We start from the raw sequence: 23034 nt of genomic DNA, 5'->3' as shown, positions 1-23034 counted from the left end.
AAAAATCCAAAACAGGAAATAACCATCAGCCACAGCCCCAGAGAAGCAAGATATGACCTTTAGGACATAATAGGATTAACCCACCACCATCAGAATACCAAAAAGGACACACTCAAAAGCTCAGGTCAAAGTTCATGCCATAGGACAGTGATGGCAAACCTTTTAGAGACCGAGTGCCCAAACTGCAACCCAAAACCCACTTACGCATCGTCGAGTGCTGGGTGGGTGTGGCCCATTGGCTGGGTGTGGCCAATTGGCTGGGTGTGGCCCATTGGGTAGGCGTGGCTGCAGTGGTAACGGCAGACTGGGTGGGACTAAAAAGTTCAATCAATCAATTCCAACTTTGCAAGATTTTTTTTTCTTTTTGAGAAGTTGAAATTGACTGATTGAACCTTTTTTTTTTTTTTTTGCACACGGCAGTGGAGGCCTAAAGCAAAAAGGTTTTGTAAAACCCAGCTGAAGGCCTAGGATTGAGGCAAAAGTGTACGTGCCCACAAAGAGGGCTCTGAGTGCCGCCTCTGGCACCCATGCCATAGATTCGCCACCACTGCCATAGGAACAATAAACAACTCCAAACACAAAAGCCCAAGAAGGTATAAAAACCCACCACTCCCAGATACAGGTGGTCAGCTTTCCGAGACCCACCTTTCTGTCTGGCTCTGCTCCTCAATAAACTACAACCTTTTTTCTAAAGAAGTCTCCATTTTGTTTATTTCTGGCTTGGACTGGACCCTGATGAAGATTTTTCTTTCAACGGTTAATTTTTAGAACTTTCTGCGCCATGCTATGTATTTGTATCCAGTATCTTTTTGCTTTTCCATGGTAAAATGAAATGAGCCATGGTGGTGCATTGGTTAGATGGCAGTACTGCAGGCTACTTCTGTTGACTGCTGCCTGCCAGTGGTTCCAGTCTCACTAGCTCAAGGTTGATTCAGCCTTCCATCCTTCCGAGGTTGGTAAAATAAGGACCCAAATATGCTGACTCTGTAAACTGCTTAGAGAGGGTTGTAAAGCATTATGAAGTGGTGTATATAAGTCTAAGTGCTATTGCTATTGCTATTTTCCACAAGCCCCCCATACATAATAAAATGCACCTTTCCAAAGTTGCATCGTTTTTAAAGTTTTCTTTTAAATTGCAAGATAATGTGAATTTCAGACCTTTTGATCACATGGATTCATTTGAACATTGAACCAAAATTCTTGGCCCATTTCACCATACATTCTTTAATGTGCTCTTCTGTTTCAAATTTCTGCAAAAGTTTCTGTATTTTAGTAATCACATTATGCATTCATTCATAATTTACTTTAAAATTCTGCTATATTTTATTCCTGGTTCTTTTTATCTATATTAAATCTTTCTCTTAATTGTGCATGAGAACTATTGAGAACCAAATGCCTCTGCATTCTTCACTTGATTACATCTTAAGCTTTCCATATTCCTGACTAACAAATCTTTATAAGTTAACCATTTGCCTTTACCTGCTGTTTATTTTCTATAAAATGCTTCTTGAAATGAGACCAATGTAGGTTTGGGGGGCATAGCCTCAATTTGTATCTATTCCTTATTTGGGGTATAACTTTCTTAATATAATAATTTTTAAAATCTACATTAACTATCTTTCCATAAGTAACCATGCCATGCAAGTCTCAGATTTATCTCTCTGAACTTTGTACAGGATTTTGATTATTATTCTGCATTCTCCTGTTGAAAGCAAAACCACCCAGCCAAACTTTCCTTTTCAGAATCTGTTTTGATTTACCTTTCTTTGTCTGCTGTTATCTTTTACCCTTCAGTAAAGTGCTAATCTCTATAGCAACCGTATATGAGTGTGTAATTGAAACCTGAAGCAGGGAACTTAGTAATGGCAATCCCTACAGTCTTGGCTGCCATGGTTAACTGAATCCCATAGTTGTTAGATGAAGCAACTTCCCAATGGCTTTCTACAAGTCCAGAAGTCAGCAAGAACTTGCAAATCCTGGGTGGGATTGTAAACAGGCAGGTAGGCAGATAAGTGGCTGCTGCCATGTGGTAGAAGGCATAAGAAAGGCACAACAGAGGTGCAGTGAGGCTTGGGGAGGATTCATGAGGGTGCATGAGGGTGTGCATGAATGAAAGCAAAGCATAGTGAGGTTTGGGAAGAATGCATGAGAATTCATGCACAAGACTTATGTTGACACTTAGGAGAGTGTATGAGGATGTGAAGGGGCGTGTAAGGATGAAAAGGAGACATGGCGAAGATTGCGGAGAGTTTGTGGAAGTGTACAAGGGTACAAGGGAGGCATAGCAAGAGTGGTGGAATGCGCATAAGAGTATGATGCAGTGAGGCTTGGGGAGCATGCAGAGTGTTGTAAGTGGGTGTTAGGGCACAAGTACAGGGGACTCAGGAAGATGCAGGAATCAGGAGACTTACCCCAAGATTTGATACTGGTTTCCCCGTTGATTTTCTGGGGATGTCAGCAGGAAAGGTTGTAAATAACGATAACAACAATAACATAACAATAACAACAACGGGTTGTGTGTGCACGTTGGTTGCCAAGCATTCACATTGTGATCATGGGACACTGGGGATACTGGGACAGTGGAAGATTGATTGTGACCATCATTCCTTCAATGCCTTTGTAACCCCAAACAGTCACTGAACAAATGGTCATTAAATAAAAACTATCCATAGCCTCAGTTCTCCTCTTTCCATTGCATCTTGGAGAATCTTATATTGAGCCTTTTTTCCTCCTGCCATATACGTAAACATTCCATCTGTTTTGAATGAGTTACAGTAGCTGTCAATTTGGCAGTCAAATTCTATCATATAAAACCCTAGGTGCTTAGAACTTGTGTTCCTAAAGCACCACCTGCCAGTTTATGTAACTGATTATCCACTAAAATGACTAGCAATGCCCCTGATGCTGCCATATTTGTCAGCATTTTGTTTTGGCAACCTGAGAGGATACCCTCAATGCAGACATCTAAGTTGTGAGAATTTCCATTTTATTCTGGTGTAGTTAATACCATACCTTTCAAACTTTTAGTGCCCATTTAATACATATCCGTTCAATGTGTTATTTTATCAGACTTATAGTGTTGTACATTCTGATCTGGTACATGATTTTCTTCTATCTTAGTTGATGCTTTTGAGCACTTTTTTAATATGAAAAAACTAGAAATGAGTTAAGACCACATTAAATCTTGAAATAAAGTTGAGTAAAGATATTTATGGGTTTGAAGTGGCATAGAAATCCTATATATGCATGCATTCATTTAAACATATATGGTAGTTTGACTTTTAAATGATGTGCTTATCAATAACTGACACCAGCTGATGTTAGTTGTTTCATTAGTTCTTATTTTCGCCTTTCCATGTTTTCCCATTCCCATGGCAGCTCTGGCAAATTCCATATTACAGTCTTCCTCATAACTGACCTTCATATTTGAAATTGACCTTCATATTTCTGAAATATAGCTGATCCTTTTTTTTCGTAATTATTTCTGCAGTTCCAGTATCTGTAGGAATTATTTTCAAACAACTCATAGCTATGTAAAAAAGGCCACAAAGGCCATAAATTGGTTGTCAAACTTTTCATCCAAATGATATCTGATCTGGTTTCTTGGGCTTTTGTTGGTTCTTGTCAGTTCTTATACATTGTACTTAAACTTCACGCTGACTAGAAGATCAAAAGCAGAATCATGCGAAGTTGGTCAAGCGTTTACTCTTTTCCACTGGTACTTTATCTGTTTTATTCTGCCATTATGTAATTTCCCAAATCAATTCTCAGACTCAACAGAAAACTCTTCTGAAGCATAACTCATTAAGCTTTAGTGCTATTTGAAATAAGAACCTTGCATGCATGAGGCTATCAAGTTTTGATATTGTCTCACCAGGACATTTTTAAGTCTATTTATATCACAATAAACTCTTTATTAGATTCATCAATCAAGAAAAGGCCAAGTTTGAACCTAGAAATAACTTTGCCTTAGTCTCATCAATTCGAAACATGGGAAACTATGGACACATTATCTTCTATTTTATTTGAAATATCCTAATTGAAATTACGGTTAAGAGCTTATATCTGCAAGAACAAATGAAATGGGGAACTCCTAATGCATGGATCGAAAATGCAAACAATATAACTCAAGATAGTTCAATTGCTCTAGAAAGTAACATGAAGTATTTGCTCAAATTACATAAAAAGACTCCAAGATTAAAAATATGAGCCTTGATTTACCTGTTTAGATTAGTAGATATACAACTGCACAGTATTATTGTACAGATTATGTGAAGTAATATGAGGTACTGTCTTTTGTATCTTGAAAAAATAGAGAAATTTGATTCTTTAAAATGCATCTATATATAGACCTATTTTAGTGGCTTTCCAAATAGAAATGGTAATACCTTAATTTTGAATGAGAAAATCTGCCTTGTCCCCAACTAAGTTTCAAGATTTCCTAGCAGTCTTTATATAGAATCTATAAGGAATTATGGGAAATAAAATACCCATACCTAAATACACTAAGATGCTAAAAGCTTCAATAAGATATAATCATATAATTTCCATAATAAAGAAAACTAAATAGATAAGAGCAATCTATTATAAGCAGTTACTGACTGATCAAGTTCCAGGGGAGTTTCTCATTCCTTTGGGAAGTGTGTATATTATGAGATAGAAATAGATATGGCATTTGTTTTTAAGTAGAGAGTATATCATGACTTGATCTACATTGCCCTAGGCAACCATATGGTTTTTTTTTCATCATTTCATCATTTTGTAATTCTGTACAGTGCACATTTGTAGATGAATATATTTGGATTTTGTATGTTGACTGACAGGTGGTATTGACTTGGCATGACTATCAGTTTTTACCAAGGCTAACAAATGTTTTTATCAATACTTATGAACAGCATCAATTTTGTACGCTTCCTTTTCACTCTCTTTGTAGGTTTCACATCTAAAGTTGCTTTTACTTGGAGTAAAGTAATAACAGTAGCTGCTCAGTTAAAGACAGTAAGTGGGCTTCCATCACCAAAACAACAGAGATTAAGGAATAAAGTGATAGCTTTCATGCAGTTACAGATATTTGATAACTAATTTGTTATCAAATTAATTTATATTAATTACATAAAACAGACAGTGAAAAGGCCTTTCAGTGGTTCAGTGGTTCTTAATCACTGTCAAGAGAAAAATAAATGTATGAGAAATATTATATCAATATAAAAATATTTGTACCTCAGGATATAAATATTGTACAGTGGAATCCTTGGTTGTTGCTTGCTGTCATTTCCTTAGCAGATTAGAAAACATCTACTCTGGTAATGACATGAAGGCAAGCAGAACTGAAGAAGTTTCTTGAATGATTTTGGTACAACCATGACCTGGATGATTGAGAATCTCCATAGACAACCTTCCTGCTGGTATACATTAAAGTCTATAGACAGAGAAGACATTTCACAATAGCAAATCTTCTCATCTATATCTATAAGCCTTCCTTAAACTCATTCATATATTGGAGCAGAAGGGTCCAATAGGCTACCCTATCAGCACCTAATGCCTTCAAATTCTCTTATCTCATACTAGCATGGCCAGAGTCTGGATGATTATGGGAATTGAAGTCCAACATATCTAAAGGGCATCAAGTTAGGGGAAACTGTATGATATAATAAGGGTATAACAAAAAAGTGGTGTGTTTTTTTAAAAGATAAGAGTGAGACATGCAATGAGGAAAAGAATCTATCCATGTCAGCTGTTGAAGAATCAGTTGATCCTCTCTGTCTTGCTTTTCCATGCTCACAATATCTGTTATCAATCAGCTTCTATCTTTTATGTCAACAAGGAAAAAGATAAAGGAGAAAAGAAATATCTTCCATCAAATAAAATCTTGCCATTTCTTCTTCTTCTTCCACATTCTACCAGCTCTGCTTATTTATTTATAACTGCATCTTCCTTTGGAAAAACTCATTATAGGTGCAAGGATGAAGGTGAATTCAGATCAAAGCTGCCTTGAGGCCTCATTCCCAGCATTCTTCTTTTCTCTTTCTTTCTTGCTTCAAGTTCTTTTCAAATAATTCCCTTATAGAGCCAGCAGTGGACAAAGTGACATATCCTTGGCATCCTGAAAACTCACTGAGTTTCCCTCACTGGAAGTGAAGGAAAGTTTCTTTTTCCAGGTTATATACTAAGTATTATATGATATTTTTACTAGCTAAGGTCTTATGAAATGTTAATGAATAAATACTAATAAGAAAGTACTTAGCTCTCTTATAACAGTCTGTATATGTATAATTTATGTATAGATATACATGTGTGGAAAGGCACATTACAAAAATAATTGTAATTTTTAAAAAGTTACAAATAATATCAAATGCAAATTGACAATTTCTTGGTGTTTTTCATACTCTATGAGTGTATCCAAGGCATTTTGCCAAGTCACTGGACAGTTTTTCCAAAGAAAATCTAACATGAAATATACAGTAGTCAAACACAGAATATATGCAATGGTTTTCCTGCAACCTTTATTGACCTGCTTAATTCCATATGTGCTAAATTTTAACTCCCATAATCCCGACTCACTTGGCAGTCTATTAAATACATGAAAAAAACATTGGGAAAGTGGTTTAATCACAAATATAGTATCTTAAAAAGTTAATGTAATTTGGAAAAAGAAGTCTGAAATAAGAACAAAGGCTAAAAAATGATAAGTATCACTTGGCAGAAGGAGACAGAAGAAAGAGGGCTAAAGACAGTGATGGTGATGATAGATGTAGCAGTGCCAAGTGACAGCAACATCAGGAAGAAAAAGCCAGAGAAGCTGGAAAAATATTAGGGCCTAAAGGAGGAACTAGAGAGGATGTAGAAAGTAAAGGGTCCTCGGAGTATGAGTATGTATATAAAAAAAATCCTTTCTCACACCTATGTGAGATCTTTCTTCAGTCCACTACCAGAGATCTGGGAGTTTGATGATTTTGTGCAGTTTGGTCTAATGGTTTGGGCACCAGGCTAGAAGCCAGGAAACTGAATTCTAGTCCAGTCTTAGGTATGAAAGCCAGCTGGATGACCTTAGGCCAGTCTCTCCCTCTCTCTCTCTCTCTCTCTCTCTCTCTCTCTCTCTCTCTCTGTCTCTCAGTCCAACCTACTTCATGTGGTTGTTGTTGCGGGGAAAATAGGACCATAGATATGGACACTCTCACACACACACATACACACACAACATCAGTTGCTTAAATCTTTCTATGATGATATGTATGATATTTATGTTTAAATTATACTAATCATTTATAAAGTGGCTTCTATACTTATATCTTAATAATTCTAGTTTCAAAGTCAAATCATTCTCCTATCATTATCATCTCCTATCAAAGATTGTCCCAAATCTCCGCCTTAATCCTTTGGCTGGGCAAGATGACTTTAGAAAACCCACTAACTCCACCATAGTGATCTATAAAAGTAGTACCACTTCTCATCTTATAGCATGTACAGTAATTTAGGGTGCTCAAATTGTTTTTAAATCTAAAGCAGTGAATCTCACAAATAATGTTCCCTAAGACACCATCCCCCCCAGCAATGTTTGTTTTAGGTATCAATTGTGTGAGATACTTTTTCACCCTCATGCTTCGTCTTTTTTGAAAATAAAACCTTAGTCTTCTCATATTTTTATTTGTCAAATTTAAACATACTTAATAATCTTAAAGTTTTCTTTTTTGAAGTCATCCCCTAGATGGTTCCTTCCTCTTTCCTATTTTCCTTCCTCAATTCATCCCTTTGTTAGCTTGTTTTGTTTTTTTCAAACCATTTCCAATTCTGGAAGCATGGCAGTCTAAATTGTATAGAGGTTTTGTGGATAGTTTTGTGGCAATAATTACTGTTTCAATGACTAACAGTAGAACAGCTGAAAAGTGAATCTGCCACCTTTTCTCTCTCAGAGCATCAATTGCAGTTGGTATTTCAGAACTTGGCTTTAGATATGGTAATGAGAGTTTTTCCTTCAGAAGCTGTTCTTGACAGAAAAATTCAGGAGAAAGGAAGAGGGGGTTAAGCTCCTCAAAGAACTGTAGCTGCTAGACTTTTTTTTTTTCATTTTGTTATTTTTATGCCACCTGTACAGTGTTAAGGCAAATGATTGTACTTTCAGGCCCATGTCATCTGCTGCATTTCTTCCACATTTCCCACTATCATGAGTCCTGCAGCAATCAAAAGATGAAGTAGCCCTCTTTTTATCTAAGAAACAGACCAGTTAATGTAATAGGACTGCTTTATGGCAGCCCTGATGAATTCATATTTGATTTTCTGCCTTGTTTTTTAATGTCTTCCTTCATTGATCATTTTTATGTTTATAGAATAGTATCCAACTGTGGGAAAGGCAAGACAGAAAGCTTCACAACTGTCTTTATATCTTTCATCTTGTCTTTTTTCTTGTCTCTGACACTTTCTCATAAATTCATGTCTCTTCCCTGTCTCATTTCTTCCTTTTATTTTTAATTTCTTTCAGAGATTTCCTGGCATTATGTTTTTTTGCCTTTAGCTAATTTTTAGTAGCAATATCTTGATATCTCTTGCCTCCCACTAATTTCTGTGTTCTATTACTATTTTTCTTCATATCCCTGGTTATCATCTTGATTTTATTTGGCTTTAAGGATTCTGGATGCTGTTAATCTCTGACACTGCACAGAATGTATCAAATTGTCTCAGCAAGCTTGATAATTATTAGACATGCAGGAGTTTCAACAAAATCTCTTCCTATCCTTGCTTTATTGAAGGTAGCTTCAATAATGTACCATATACAACTTTCATTTCTACATATTTAGAAATTCAGAACTGTCACCAAATTTTAAAAGTGAAAGGCCTTTTAAACTATTTTTTAATGTGAGAGGATACATTATTTTTCATTCACAATGGATATATCTAAATGTGCATATTTAAATCACATCTCATGAAACAGGATAGATTCCATATCAAGCCTATATATGACAGTCATTGCTGTGACTGATGATTCTTTGATTAAATACACCCAAAAACACTGAACAAATCTTTTTTGAAAAATAAAATAGGGAAAATGGCGATTATGCATTTTGTCCCAAATATTGATATTTCTTTAAAATATCAATATTACCGTAACAGTCACCCAAGAATGACAGAGCATGGAAGATTTTTGTTATCATCCATCTCTCTCTCATTCTCTCTCTCTCTCTCTCTCTCTCTCTCTCTCTCTCTCCCTCCCTCCCTCCCTCCCTCTCTCTCCCTCCGTCCCTCCCTCTCTCCCTCCCCCCTTCTCTCTCTCTTATTTGGCTGGGTTGGATGATTATTTGGTGTACTTAAATTTTTGAGGGAAAAACCACACACGTTTTCATAACTAAAGACTTACTCTGAAATACCAACGTAATTACACTGTTTAGAAGCCCTTTGGGAGAGTTTAATATTGTAAAATAGCTTCTTCTAGGCAAGGTATCTCAAAGCTGAGCCCTTTGATACCTGAAATCTTTTTCCAATTCTGCAGAATTCAGATAAGGATCTTAAACAAAAGCAGAAACAGCTTATTGTCCAACTTATTGAAGCTGTTTCCTAGATTTGGAGGTTCTTTGCAGAGGAACATAGTTCTACTCTGCAGTTATTCAGCCAGTCATCTTGCTGGGAAGGTCAAGCTGAGGAATTTGTCCTAAACATTGAAAGGAATCTAGGATTTATTCAGAAAGACTATTCCTGCTCAGTCACAGTATGTGCAACTACTTAACTGAATTTTCTATGTGAATCTTTAGCAAGAGTATAAGTAGCAATAAGTAGCATTTTAGTATGGCCTTATAATTAAGTGCAGAACAATGGGCAATAAACGATAAACATATTTTTAAAATCTATCCATTTTTGGTATAAACACATAGGCATATACACATACACATACAGGCATACAAACATATTTTTTTAATATCCAACCCCAACACAATTTATTTAGCAATAAGAATACCTGTTCCAGGTCCATACAGACTCCGCAAAAAGAAACATTTTCAAGACATTTTTAAACTTTGTGTTGTGAGATTAAAATGTAGCACAGCAATTCTTTGTTACTGGCTACCTTGGTAGGCAAACATTTGAAATAGGGCAGTAATCATTTTCTGAACAATGAACACATTTATTACAAAATTCTTGTGCCTGACAACAAAAACCTTCAGTGTGAAACTGATTATGTTATGGTCAGTTTCAGGCAACAGGATAAGGCAGCTAGCAGTTCTAATAAACGAACTAAGGTCACAGAACTGAACTTAGCATTTTTTTTTTTTATAGAAGCACTGCAATGTAAAAAAAAACAAGTCAGAAGGAGAGAGCATGTCAAAGTAATCTCTCCACCCATCAAAGGGGCAAAAAGGGGGCAAAATAGATCAGGAACAGGACAGTCCATCAGAAGACTTAATCTGAATAAGACAGCGGCAACCAGCTCTCTTCGTAATGCATCTTTGTTTCTCAGTCACATGTTCATTTAGACAACATTTTGTTTAATGACTAAATCGTCAGAACAGAACACAGTTGCTGAATGAAGAGAAATATAACCAAGATAAGAAATAAATTACTGTAAAATTACTGAAGTCACAACTTGGACTAACTTTTTGTATTAGTGTCAAAAATCCCTGAGCACTGTAGGTTGAAAAGAAATCTCTGATTGTTAATACAAAAGCCTTGCCAACATGGGTCAGTAGGATGAAAGAGAGGGAAACATATTTTCCCACATCTCCAAAAAGGAATTCCACCCTTCAAAAAAAAAAAAGTGAAATAGAATCATACCTTCAGAACAGCTGTAGATCAACTACAGCAAATTCTTTCTTATGATATCACGCTTATGATATGAAATCTTCCTCATTTTTACCAACATTAAAAATATTTTTTTAAGGAAAGTATAATCTTTCTGTCTAGAGTAAAATTTATAAAATGTTTAGAAGTATTTGGCTATCCCTTTTCAAAATTATAGAAAATTATTAGATTGGGATGATATAATGATTTTCACTAGTTTGGGAACTTTTGATCTCTGCTAAACCAACATGATTCTTTACAATGAAGATGGTGGTGATGATTGTTGCTATTGCATCTTTCTGCCTGTAGGGTTTTCAAGGCAGATAATAGAATATGACTGATAAAAAATGCACATAAACATTTGCTATGTGTTCCAAATAGGAAAATATGTGAACATATTATACAGGTAATACTTGCTTAATAACTGCTTTGTTTAGCAACCAAAGGTACATCTGTGATGAAAAAGTAACTTTGTGGCCAGTTATTGCACTTATCAGCACTGCAGTGTCACTTTGGTTGCACAATCAAGATTCTGGTGCTTCACAATAAGTTTACGACCATCACCATTTGTGCACTTTACAACTAACTTGCAACAAAGTCAATGGAAAAGCTGGCAGTAAAATTATAAGTAGCTGTCACATCATATCTTGCTTAAGAATGGAGTTGCCAATCTCAGTTGTGGTCATCAAGCAAGGATTATCTATAGATTCAGATTCGTATAATCCAAATTATTAAGGTTTTAATTCCTTGGAAATCTCTCAATGTTCCTCATACAGTTACAATTCCTTTCCCTCTTATTTTTCATCTTTTTTTTTTTAATGTAAGCATTTCCAATGACTCTTCCAAAGTAACTCCAGCAGGAACAAGCCTTATAGTGATTTTTATTATAGCTTCATGGATCTCCACAGGATATAATAAAAAGAGACTAAAGGGTGAATTGTACCTTCTTGTTATTCTTTCCTTTTAACAACAGTATGCTACATTTGATCAGTTGGAAGAAGAAAACTGAATAGAATAAAAACATCTTTGTATGATTTGCTCTATTGTTGCATCTCACCTTTTCTCCCACCCTTGCCCCCAATCTGTATTGCATCTAACAAAAGAATTTGCTTTCCAGGATCAAACTTTACAATACATTAGAGAATTTGCAAGGCTTGTTTATGCTTCCTACTGGGAGTCAACATTGTTTTGCATTGAACAAGCAGTGTTTGATCCTGTTTTATTTCTCTTTTTGCCATTTTGCTACTGGCAGTGAAAGTGGCAGGGGGCTGAGATGGGTGGCAAGGGAAGTTGTTAGCTGAATCCTGCAAATATTTGTGAAATAGCAAGATTACAGCAGGCTCATCAGCTCTCATGGTTCTATGATCCTTAAGGGATGACAAGCTTTGTGTGGAGGCTTTAGCAAGTTGGATTCCTCTCAGAATAAGGCAGCTTTTCTGGAAGAGAAAAATGACTGCCATCTCTTCAACCTATTCCAAAATACATTTTACATTCCATTTTCTTTTTGTTATTTCTGCTAAGACAGAATCTGCCCCCTTTTGTAAAAAAAAACATTATTATCACTGGTGTATATAGTATCTGGTGTAAATTGAAATTGTCAGTATCAGAATCATGATAAATTACACCTAGAATTTTACCTAGATTTGACCAGATGAGAAAACTCACAATGTTCTTTTCTTAAAGCTGAAGTGGACTTCACAACTTTTTCATGTACTTTATTTTGAAATTGTGCAAATAATGAAATTTTGAAAGAAAACTGGGGTTTCAGGATAGATACTAGGATTTTAAAAAATGTCAAAAGAATATTAAAAACATATTTAAATTCTCCTGACTAAATTTAGTAGAACCAGTTTTAGAAATATATAAGTCATCACTCTGTTCTTTCATATCCATATATCTTAACATACTTGCTAATTCATTTTCATTCATTTGTTAGGCAGCTTCTTCTTCACCTCACAGCTATTTCTTAGACATCACAGAAGAGAATTGTTAAGGCAAAAGAGAAGAGGAAGGGAAACTCATCCCATGTTGACAGAAATGTTTACAATAGAAATATTTTGTTTTTAATTCCATTCAATCCTGTCTGACTCTTGGAATCTGCCTGGACAAGACTCTACAGTTTTCTTGGCAAAGCTTTTTAGAAATGGTTTGCTATTGCTCAGCGCTGAGAGAAAGTGACTGGCTCAAGGTTACTCAGCTGGCTTTGTGCCTAAGATGGGACTAGAATTCACTGTATCTGGATTTTTAGCCTGATGCCACAAGCATTACACCAAATTGGCTCTCAGGAGAAGCAAAGGCAAAATTATATGCCAGATCATGAAGGTGATAATGCTGGAAAAGTTGTGTTTCATTCATTCTTACCCACTCTTTGTTCAAGATCTGATCAGATAGAACAGGATCTCCCATGACAACAAGGGGCAGCAGGCTAACTCTGGGCATGTGGAGTCACAGTTTGGTCCCCCAATATTATGTGCAATGCAGAAAATACAAAAAAGAAAAAAGAAATATTTTTGTAAATACAATTTTCTCCCTTTTCAAAGTACACTGTTTGAAACAGGTGTCACATTTTAGAAAATAGGCAGGTTAGTGAGTGAGAAAATATGCATATACAGCTATCCCATCTTATAAGAGTTATAGGAGTTATAAGAATTATAAAAATTATTCCTCCTTCATATATTTGGACGGTATCTGGCTGTGTATGTATTTGTCTAAATGAAGAGGGAATGAGAGTTATGCTTATCACAAAGTATGTTAAAGGTAGCACATCAATAAGAATGAGTTATTCAATTAAAAATAAGTTTCTTTGTTATCTGAATATAAATATGCACAGTTTTAACCAGAAATGGGCAATTATTTTTAGCCAAGCTGCCAATCAAACCTTTGATATCTATAATGAAAGTATTCAACAGTGATTATCACAATATTCATTGATTATTAATAAATATTTATAGCAGTTTAGTTACTATATATTGGCATATTTCAGCTACTTAATATTCTATTAATACTTGTTATTGAATTAACACTTGTTATTCTCTGTCTGAGAATTTTTAGACAAATTATTATTAGTTTATATTACAATGCCCAGTGTTATATATGAAGTTTATGTTTTTGTCATTTCATGTCAAGCAATTGGTTTTTCTGCTATTTGGCTAATGAAATTCTATTTTACTTACTGCACAATCTATCTAAAATGTACTATGTACATAGTCATGCATGAATCCAAAAACATTTTTTTAAAAAAATCCTTAAAAATATACATCCTTTTTGGTCCTTTACATTTTGCAATTGTAAAAAGATGATTTTTTCCATGGAAAAATTATATTGCATGAAGATAGACAATACTGGAATATCTAAAGTTGCTGTCTGAATAATAGAGTAGGGAGTGGAGATAAGAGGTAAGGAAGCCATGGAAAAGAGTAGGACCCCCACCCCATCCTCTTACTCTCTTTATGGCAGCTCTTTTTTTCTTACATCACAAGGAAGGAAAAAAAAATACTTTGGATTGGAGATCCGACCTTATCCAAAGGTGTTTGAAATTAGACAGCTGCACATAAAGCTACCTTGAATACCATAAGTTATTATTTCTAATATTATTCCTAATACTCTTCAATTGTTCATCAGAACAGATATTTACATTTAATCCTAAACAGAAAAAATGCATTACGAAAGGAAGGTTAGTAGGTAAACTTTATACTAAATTATGCATTTCAAAATGGTTTACTGTATTTGGAAAGACTGGCTAGGGAATCTGATCTCTGTGTTTGCTTCTTCTTAAGTACATGAGTTCTATCATTTAAATGACAACATTTTGCACTTTGAACTGGATTAAACCAAACGATTGCACAGTTCTTCATGTAAGAGAATATATTCAAATAGATGGACATACTTCAACAGTTTGAAATAAAGGATTGTCCTCTCTTAAGTAGGATACTAGGCTCCCTTACAGTCTTTCAAACATACTGACCAGAAAGAACAACACTGAATAACAAAATAAAGGAAATGCCAGCTTCTTTGCCCCAAAAAATCAACAGATTAAAGTTTGAACATGGTTTAGCAGAGATCTGTGATCTCAGCAGATAGATCATACCTATATTCCATCTAAGGAATACTGTAAATGTCTGACTTTTCCCGTAAAAAACCATTTGTTGCGGAAAAAAATTCTTATCTTTAGGCTCCGGTCTTTATTCTTTCTCTCTCAAAATTCACTGGTGTGAACAGAGATGACTAAAGGTGATGGGTCAACAGCCTTGGGAATTAGAGATTTTCATTTAGTTATACAGGATGAGAAATACAGAGCAAGTAAGATGTTGCTTCTTATTCTGTTGTTAGAAATAATGGAAGCTATTTTTTGAACTAGGAAAATCTTTACCAGATATAGCAAACAAAAAAATTAAAAGTAATAGGCATGGATGTTAATGTCTTTTTAGTGACCAATTTTTTCCTGTTCCAAAAGATAAAGGCTCAGCCATAGAAAAGGAAGCAAGAAACATGTGCAGCAAGCAAAAACATGATTAGAAGATTTGGAGTTTTTTTTTTTCACTAGCCTTTGAACAGCCATAAATAACCCTGCTAAGACCAAGCTTTCTTCAGAGATGACCTACTTATTTTATCCATGATATCAGAGGCAAAACTGTTGCGGGATCTCTGCTTTAAAGCTGTGAGATTGGTCTTATCCAGAATGAGCTCGACAAGGGTTTAGTCCTAAGCACTGCAGAAACATCTATTGAGTCCTGAAGAATAGAGAATTATTTATCAAGCAAAGGTCAGGACTGGAACATCACAAAATGTATTTGCTATCATGTGGCTTTTATTTAATGTTTTTAAAAGCAAAAACTAGACTTTCCCACCCTGATACCTTCATAAATGTTGGGACTGCAATGTGCATCTGCTAAATAGGAATTTAGGGACAAGTCTGTCAGAAGGTCACCACAGCTGGTCATGTCAAAGTGGTTATTGACTCATGCATGATAAGGGATTTGAGAATTATTATTTTAAATGGCTCTTTAACATATCTACCTTCAGAGATAATATACTTACAAAAAAAGTTTCTATTAAAGCCATTATGTACTTACATTGGGGATTGGGGCATTAGGGATCTGGCACTGGGGACCAATATTGTGATTAGGGATTTTCATGTCTTTGATTTTGCTTCATGAATGACTGGTTGGTAGTGGCTGGGGAGATGTACGTTGTTGATTTCAGTCTACATAAGTTATACAGATTTTTATAACTTTGTATTTGGGTTAGGAGAAGCTTTTGCCTCTGGAATGGATGGAAAGGGAAGTGACCTGAGGGAGTGCATGGGTATTTTCTTCCTAAAATAAACAGGACTATTAGTTGTGTAAAGCTAGTAAAAGTAGCAAAAAATTGAAGGTCCCTTGGGGGATTTTATTTTGTCTGTAAGAAACTGCATTGTTATGAGCTCATGTTGTATCATTAGTGACATAATTTGACCATTATTTTCTGTGATGATGTTTTATACTACCTTCGTTTTCAAAGAATCAGGGTCTTCTCAAATTGACTCCTGCCTTCATAATATGTATCCAAAATATCTAAGCTTTAGCTTCATTATTAGTGCATCCTTCTGGGTATGGGGGGTGGGAGGGCAGTAATCAGTTAAAAACAACCTAATTACCAGGTCTAGTGCTTTCAAGTTATGTAATCTAATAACATTAATGTGGTTCCTGTTGACTGAAATAAATGTTCTTTATCTTCAGCTTGATTAGCAATGAATGAAAGAATCATAAAAATATGAGACTTGGTAGAGTCTTTTTTTCTTCAGCAAGTTTTTACAAATGATATGCATATCACTTCTAAATTCTGGTGGTGATAATTTCATATTTATTCATACTAGACTAAGTCCAATAAAACTGCAATCATGGCCAGCATTATTCATAGACCATTTGGGACATCACATGCTTTGCCCAAATTGCCTAGAGTGTTTTCATACAAGTGCAATGCAGTGTTAAGATCCTTGCTTTTCATATTTTGTAGTGTTGATCGTTAGTCTTCTGGGAAGCATGCAGATTATTTCTGTGCATTGCCTATCCACAGCTGGTGCTAAATTAAAGTTAGAAAGTTAAAGAAGCTGCCACAATGACAGTGTATTAATGGATAAGGCAGAAAACTGTAATTATCATTATTTCATGTTATTTTATTTTCGAGTGTCTGCTTCACAACAAATAATTAAAATGTATACTGAAGAATAGAAGCAACTTGGAAATACATTATTTTCCTAGTAGACAGAATTCCAAATATCTCCACATCCTCCAGCAGCTGATTTGGGCTAGAATATCCATTAGGCTCTTGTTTGCCAATTTTCTAATTAAGGAACAATAGATATATGTATCAAAATATATCATTTTACAGTTAGTCTTCAACCTATAACCACAAGTGGGACCAGAATTTCATTGCTAAGCAAGGCAGTTATGAGTTACACCTAATTTTATGATTGTTTTTGCCTTGGTTGTTAAATGAATCACATGGTTAATTGAATCCAACTTCCCCCATTAAAATTTTACCTGTCAGAAAATGGCTGGGAAAATTGCACATTACAGATCACATGACTCTGGGATGCTGAAACTGTCATAACTTCAAGGACCAGCCATAAGTCACTTTTTTTTCACTGCCATTTTAATTTTGAACATTCACTAAATGGTTGTTAAATTGAGACTACCAGTACTTATTTATACTTATGAGCACTCTAAATTGCATTGTATGGTTTTTATACAGGTTTTTCCATGTAGACAGTAGCCAAAATATATTTTAACACTTTGGAATCAAAATAACTCAAGTTCCTTTTAATGTCATCACTGTCATCCACCACTGTCTCTTTTATGTTGTCTCAACTAAACAATGATATGTTCCTTTCAAATTTGGTGAAGTCACGGTTACTCCAGATTCCTTATTAATTGAGATATAACTGGATCTTCCAAATTTATAAGAGCTGCTTTATGCTTTCATATAAAAGGATTAAATAAATTATGGTGCTTGCAAAGGTTTTCTGTTCATCTTTCTGCCTATAAATATCTGCTTAGTATTGACATTAACATGGCATAGTTAAGTGGTAAATTGTACTGTATTTTTGTATAACTGTTCCAGAGTTCCTTTCAGCCTGGATTAAGAATAAAGTCTTTACAGCCTGGATTAAGAATAAAGGGCTAGTGGAGAAGTCATTCACATATTATGGAAAACAGATTTTTCAGATCACTATATTACAGAAAACTTACAAATTGTGAATTTAATTCATTATGACAAATAAATATAAATCAGTAAACCTAAATTAAATAACTGTCCACAATTAACAATAAAACTATAGGAGCCCTTGTGATAGCAAATTGATAGAACAGTTCAGTTGGATTACTGTAGGGCCTTGGCCTTCATCAAAATTAAAGATAAATTCCCTTTTCAGGCATGACTATCAAATTCTCTTTAGGAAGATTTATTAAGAAGAGAGATGTTACAAGACTCTAGCAACTGAAGTATTTCTCAATAAGTAAGCAGTATATCACCAACATATAATTGGAGGGAAGGACTTCCTCATTTTTTTTCTTTCAAGAAAACCATAAACTGGTAGGTCTCTTCAGTGATAACAAAGGACTTGGCAGTAACTACTTATAAAACCATTTTTTAAAAATTCTTATTAGTTTAGGAATTGATCATTATAAATAGTTTCAGATTTAATTCCTAGATTAATATTCTTCATTTGGCACATACTGCAACATTTATCCTAATTCTATGGCTAGATGAATAGATGAGAATAGTTGGAATTTTACTGATTATGGATGACGGGGAAGAGATACAAGCTATTCTGAAAAATTCAAATGTCTTCTAGATATGTGCTATTACAATACATGCATTATTGATGTGATGGGACCATAAGAGAGATTTCCATGCTTGCTTTACATTCCAAATGCAGGAACTTTATAGACACCAATATTTCATTTTGTCATCTCATACAGGTGTTTTATAGAAGACAAAAGCTCCAAGGTGGCCTGGTTAAATCGTTCTGGTATCATTTTTGCGGGTCAGGACAAGTGGTCTCTGGACCCCCGAGTAGAACTCCAGCAGCTTTCTCTTCTGGAATACAGCCTTCGGATCCAGAAAGTGGATATCTATGATGAAGGGTCATATACATGTTCAGTCCAAACACTGCACCATCCCAAGACTTCTCAAGTTTATTTGATTGTTCAAGGTAAGAAATCGTGTTTGGAAATGGGAGCAGAATTTTGGAAAACTACTAACTATTGTAATGAAGAATTCCATTGTGATAATTCTTGGGGAATTATCTGAGAAATGTATAATAAGGCCCTGATTTGCATCCATTTTTTCCTGCTAAGGAAATCCAAATTGAGAAAGAATGGCTAGTTTTCATTTCCCATATCTCCTTCAGCCTTCTTATGTGGCAGTATATTAGCAAACCAGGGTACTATTCACCTTTTTTCTGTATAGATCTGTACTGTCAACTGGATAATCTAATTTTGGAGAGAAGGACATCTAATATGCAGAGTAACTGAAAATTAAAGGCTGAATGCTGCACAGTTATCTTCCCAAAATAAGCGTATATGAGAAGTTGCGTCATTACAGAATTGAGAAATTCATAGTGATTATGAATACTAACAACAATATTGTCTCCAGTATAGGAAGGAAGTTTCTGCTTAATATTTGTTGCAAGGGAAATGAATGAAGAGAATTAATAGTCTTCCCAGAAATATTTAGTTGGCAATAACATTTGTGACAATAATGCAAATATTTCTCTTACACTGTAATACTGCATTATACTGATTGGTGTGACTGGCAGAAATGATAGTAACTTCTAGATAATAACTGAAATAAAGCAATATGATCATAATAACATAAGCCCATGACTTCATTATTCATGTATTTTGGTTTTTAACTTTCAAGCACATCTTTTAGCTTTACATAAAGACATATAAATTACACTAAGCTAAACAATGGTTTCTTTCTAACTTAGCACATTTTGATAAATGGAGCCGTTGTCTTCTGTAAATGATGGTTTATGGCTTAAGGCTTGCATCTTTTTCAGCAAACTGTCTTGGTGTGACATGCCATTCAGATCTGAATTTACTAAATTCTATTTCTCTGGTTTTGTCTAGCAGATTATGTCAGCATAAACATAGTGTCACAAAGATGCTTTTTTGTGAGGCAACTGCACTTGCTTGTTTTTCTTTGAAAACAGTTTGCTTGTCATCCAAGAAGTTCTTCAGCTCTGACTTGATGATGGGTAATGGAAGGATTTTTATACTCCTTACAGACAGCTGGTCATTTGCATTCTTTTAAAGAGTCATTGAGGTCATTCCCCACCATCCAGTCAGAGCTGAAGAAGCTTCTTGTATGAGAAGTGAAATGTCTTCAAAGAAAAACAAGAAAGTCCAGTTGCCTCACAAAAAAAAAAAAAAAAAAAAAAAAACATATTTGGGACAACTATGACCTGAATGACTGAGAATCTTCATTGATATAAAATAGTGATATCAAACAATGGTTTACAATATAGTAATATGTGTGAATAATGCTTTTTGGGTTTGTTCAAAAAATTGTACATTCATCTTATTCAAAATATAGCATGTCATGTAAATTTAGCTAAAAATTTAACCTGCATAGAGAAGAAACCAGATTTGTGTGCCAAAAATCGGTTTAGTTTCTGATATTGTCAGTCAGAAATGTTAAGCCACTGGTTACATTAAAAAAAACTTCTGCTTGAATCATCAAAAAGCCACTTCCAGACAGAATAAGTATCCCTAGTTTACTTAAACAGTTAATTTGTTCAGGTCTAAAATAGCTTTCGATCTTCTAAAATTCATATGAGTTTTAGAGAGTGAAACCAGATTCTGCAGTTCTATGGATATTTACTAAGTTTTTTTGTGCAGAATGGAATTTACATTTATGTAAACAGAGAATTGGTTTTTAATCTGCTGGTCTTTATCTGAAACAATAAAGATAAATGATACCCTAATCAATTTTCTGTCCTTAATTTATACCTTCTAAGATAACCAATGGTAAACTAGCATTAATCTGCAGGACAAATAATTCAAAATGGACAGGATATTCTCTTATGCCTGCTAAGATGTGAATGACTTATTGCTGATTTCACACTATATTTCACACTGTACATCATGTGAAATGCTGAATGAGTAGGTGGAGATTTATCACAAAGAATATAGATGTCAGGGCAGTCACATGACGCCATCTCTGCAAATGACACTCATATCATTTTTAAATTAATTGAAAAGTTGAGAATTTATTAACTACTTAGGATTCAGGTTTACCTCTTCACATCTTTACCTTTTAATCTTAAAATATTTTCTTTCTTTTTTAATTAAAATATTTTAATTTAATTGTAGATTTGAGAATTTCATTTTTCAGTGACTTTGATAGGACAGTTGGTAAGAGTTTCAGATGACATTGCCTCAAAACATTTTTCAACATTTTGATAAATGAATACTGGTTATACAGTTGGATACTTGAACAAATAAACATTATAATTAGCTTTTGTGGGCAGACAAATAAAGTAACAAATAAAACTTTTTTTAAAATTATCCAAGAAAATAATTTGGCATTAGTTTCTGCAGGCAGGTCTCTCTTTTGTAGTACTACAACTGAACAAATCCAATGGACAACATCTTCTCTTTGGATTTCCCTGAAATATGGGAAGCCAGAGAATTTGGAGATCAATGGAGAGATGATTGAACAATGAAATATATTACATTATTACAAAAATTAATTTTTATCAAACATAAAACAGGAAGGGTATTCAGAGGCCTCTGAATATGTACAAACATATTAGTAGGACATTTGTAACTGTTCTTAGCTCTTAGGAATTTAGATAAATGCCATCACCTTAATTTCAAACCAGAAATGAACTGGAAGCTAATGAAGGTCAATGAAACAGGAATTATATGATCAGAATCCAATTGGAGTCACTATCTTGCTGCCAAATTTTGCACAAACTAACATGTATGGAATGACTTCAAGGACAATCTCATCATAATCTGGAAGAAATATTAACAGGGAATAGATTGCTCTGAGTATAGCTGTACTTGTACATCAACCTAAACTGACAAAAGGTGTCTTTTTTAACTCACAAAGAGCCCACAGTATCCTATGTACATATCCCCAGTGTACTGAATTTCATAACCAAAAGGTGTCAGTAAAGTGGTTGAAATTATTAGCTATAAAGTAGCATAATTTATCAGGAAGTTATTTATTTTTATTTCAAAAGTTACACTGGGAATGCTAAATACAATAAAGCTGCCTTGTGGAGCCATCCAGAGTCACCTTGTGATGAGATGGGTAGCAAACAAATTTAATAAATAAATATAGGAGGCCCAGTTTCCCAGCGTCCCAACCCTGCCCATTATTCCAAACAGTGATCCAAATCTGTGCTGCTGAAATCTGACCTCCTTTTGCAAGATGATTTTAAAGTTAACTTCGTGATTTGGAATTCTGAGTACAAATGGGAGTGGTTTGCTTTCCACAGGTATCCACCTCCTTGTCCCACTTGTAAAAACTCACCCCAAAACACAAAGAAACCCAAACTTGATTAACATTTCTTCCAGGGATACCAGGAAAGTCTGATATGGCCTATAACTTGTTAGAACACGATTACCCCCAGTTCAGAGATATTGTCACCTTGTGAGCTTTAGCTTCTTCTGAAATAGCTTGATTGCCATTCACCTGAACATATAGAAAATTTAATCATAGAATTTTTTTATTTCTTGATCTTCATCCAGTCCAATATCCATTATTCATTTTTTTTTAATCTTATATCAATGTTTCTCAACCTTGGCAACTTTAAGAGGTGTGGAGTTCAGTTCCCAGAATTCCCTAGTCAGCCATAGATGAAATGTTAAATTTATTTGCTGGGGTAGACATATTTATTCATTTTGGCCCCAGTTTCATTTTCTCTTTAAAAAGTTCAGGGTTTTTGTCATCCATTTCACCAAATAATTGAAATTTTGTGGAATTTGCAATTTTTTACAAAGTAAAATAAAATTTCACTTATGAGCTATAGACATTCCAAATGAATAATGAAATATATGCAGTTATTAAGAATTGGACAAAACTGATGTAGATGCTATGCAATAGTTAATACTATGCAAATCCATAGTTAAGTATTTAGACCAGGAGTCCTAACCCCCAGGGAGTGGCCCACTGCCAGGCCATGGTCTGCTCAGAACCAGGCCATATAAGCAGTCGACAAGTGTGCACATGCACTCCATTTGCACTAATGGTGGGCACTATTTCATACACCCA

General features: G+C 34.8%; 1 protein-coding gene across 2 annotated transcripts in view; it reads left to right on the top strand.

The window, feature by feature from the left end:
* Positions 1 to 23034, top strand: part of LOC120300776 (limbic system associated membrane protein) — a 580799-nt gene that overhangs the window by 291658 nt on the left and 266107 nt on the right. For both annotated transcript variants that reach the window (XM_039327222.1, XM_039327223.1), the window contains exon 2: positions 18723 to 18955. In XM_039327222.1, the coding sequence (XP_039183156.1) occupies positions 18723 to 18955 (233 nt within the window). The remainder of the gene's footprint in view (positions 1 to 18722; positions 18956 to 23034) is intronic.

Source organism: Crotalus tigris, unplaced genomic scaffold (genome assembly GCF_016545835.1).
Source record: "Crotalus tigris isolate CLP2741 ecotype Arizona unplaced genomic scaffold, ASM1654583v1 scf7180000024359.8030256, whole genome shotgun sequence".
Lineage (NCBI taxonomy): Eukaryota > Metazoa > Chordata > Lepidosauria > Squamata > Viperidae > Crotalus > Crotalus tigris.
Note: the sequence above shows the minus strand (reverse complement) of the source record. Positions and strands in the feature narration are given on the sequence as shown.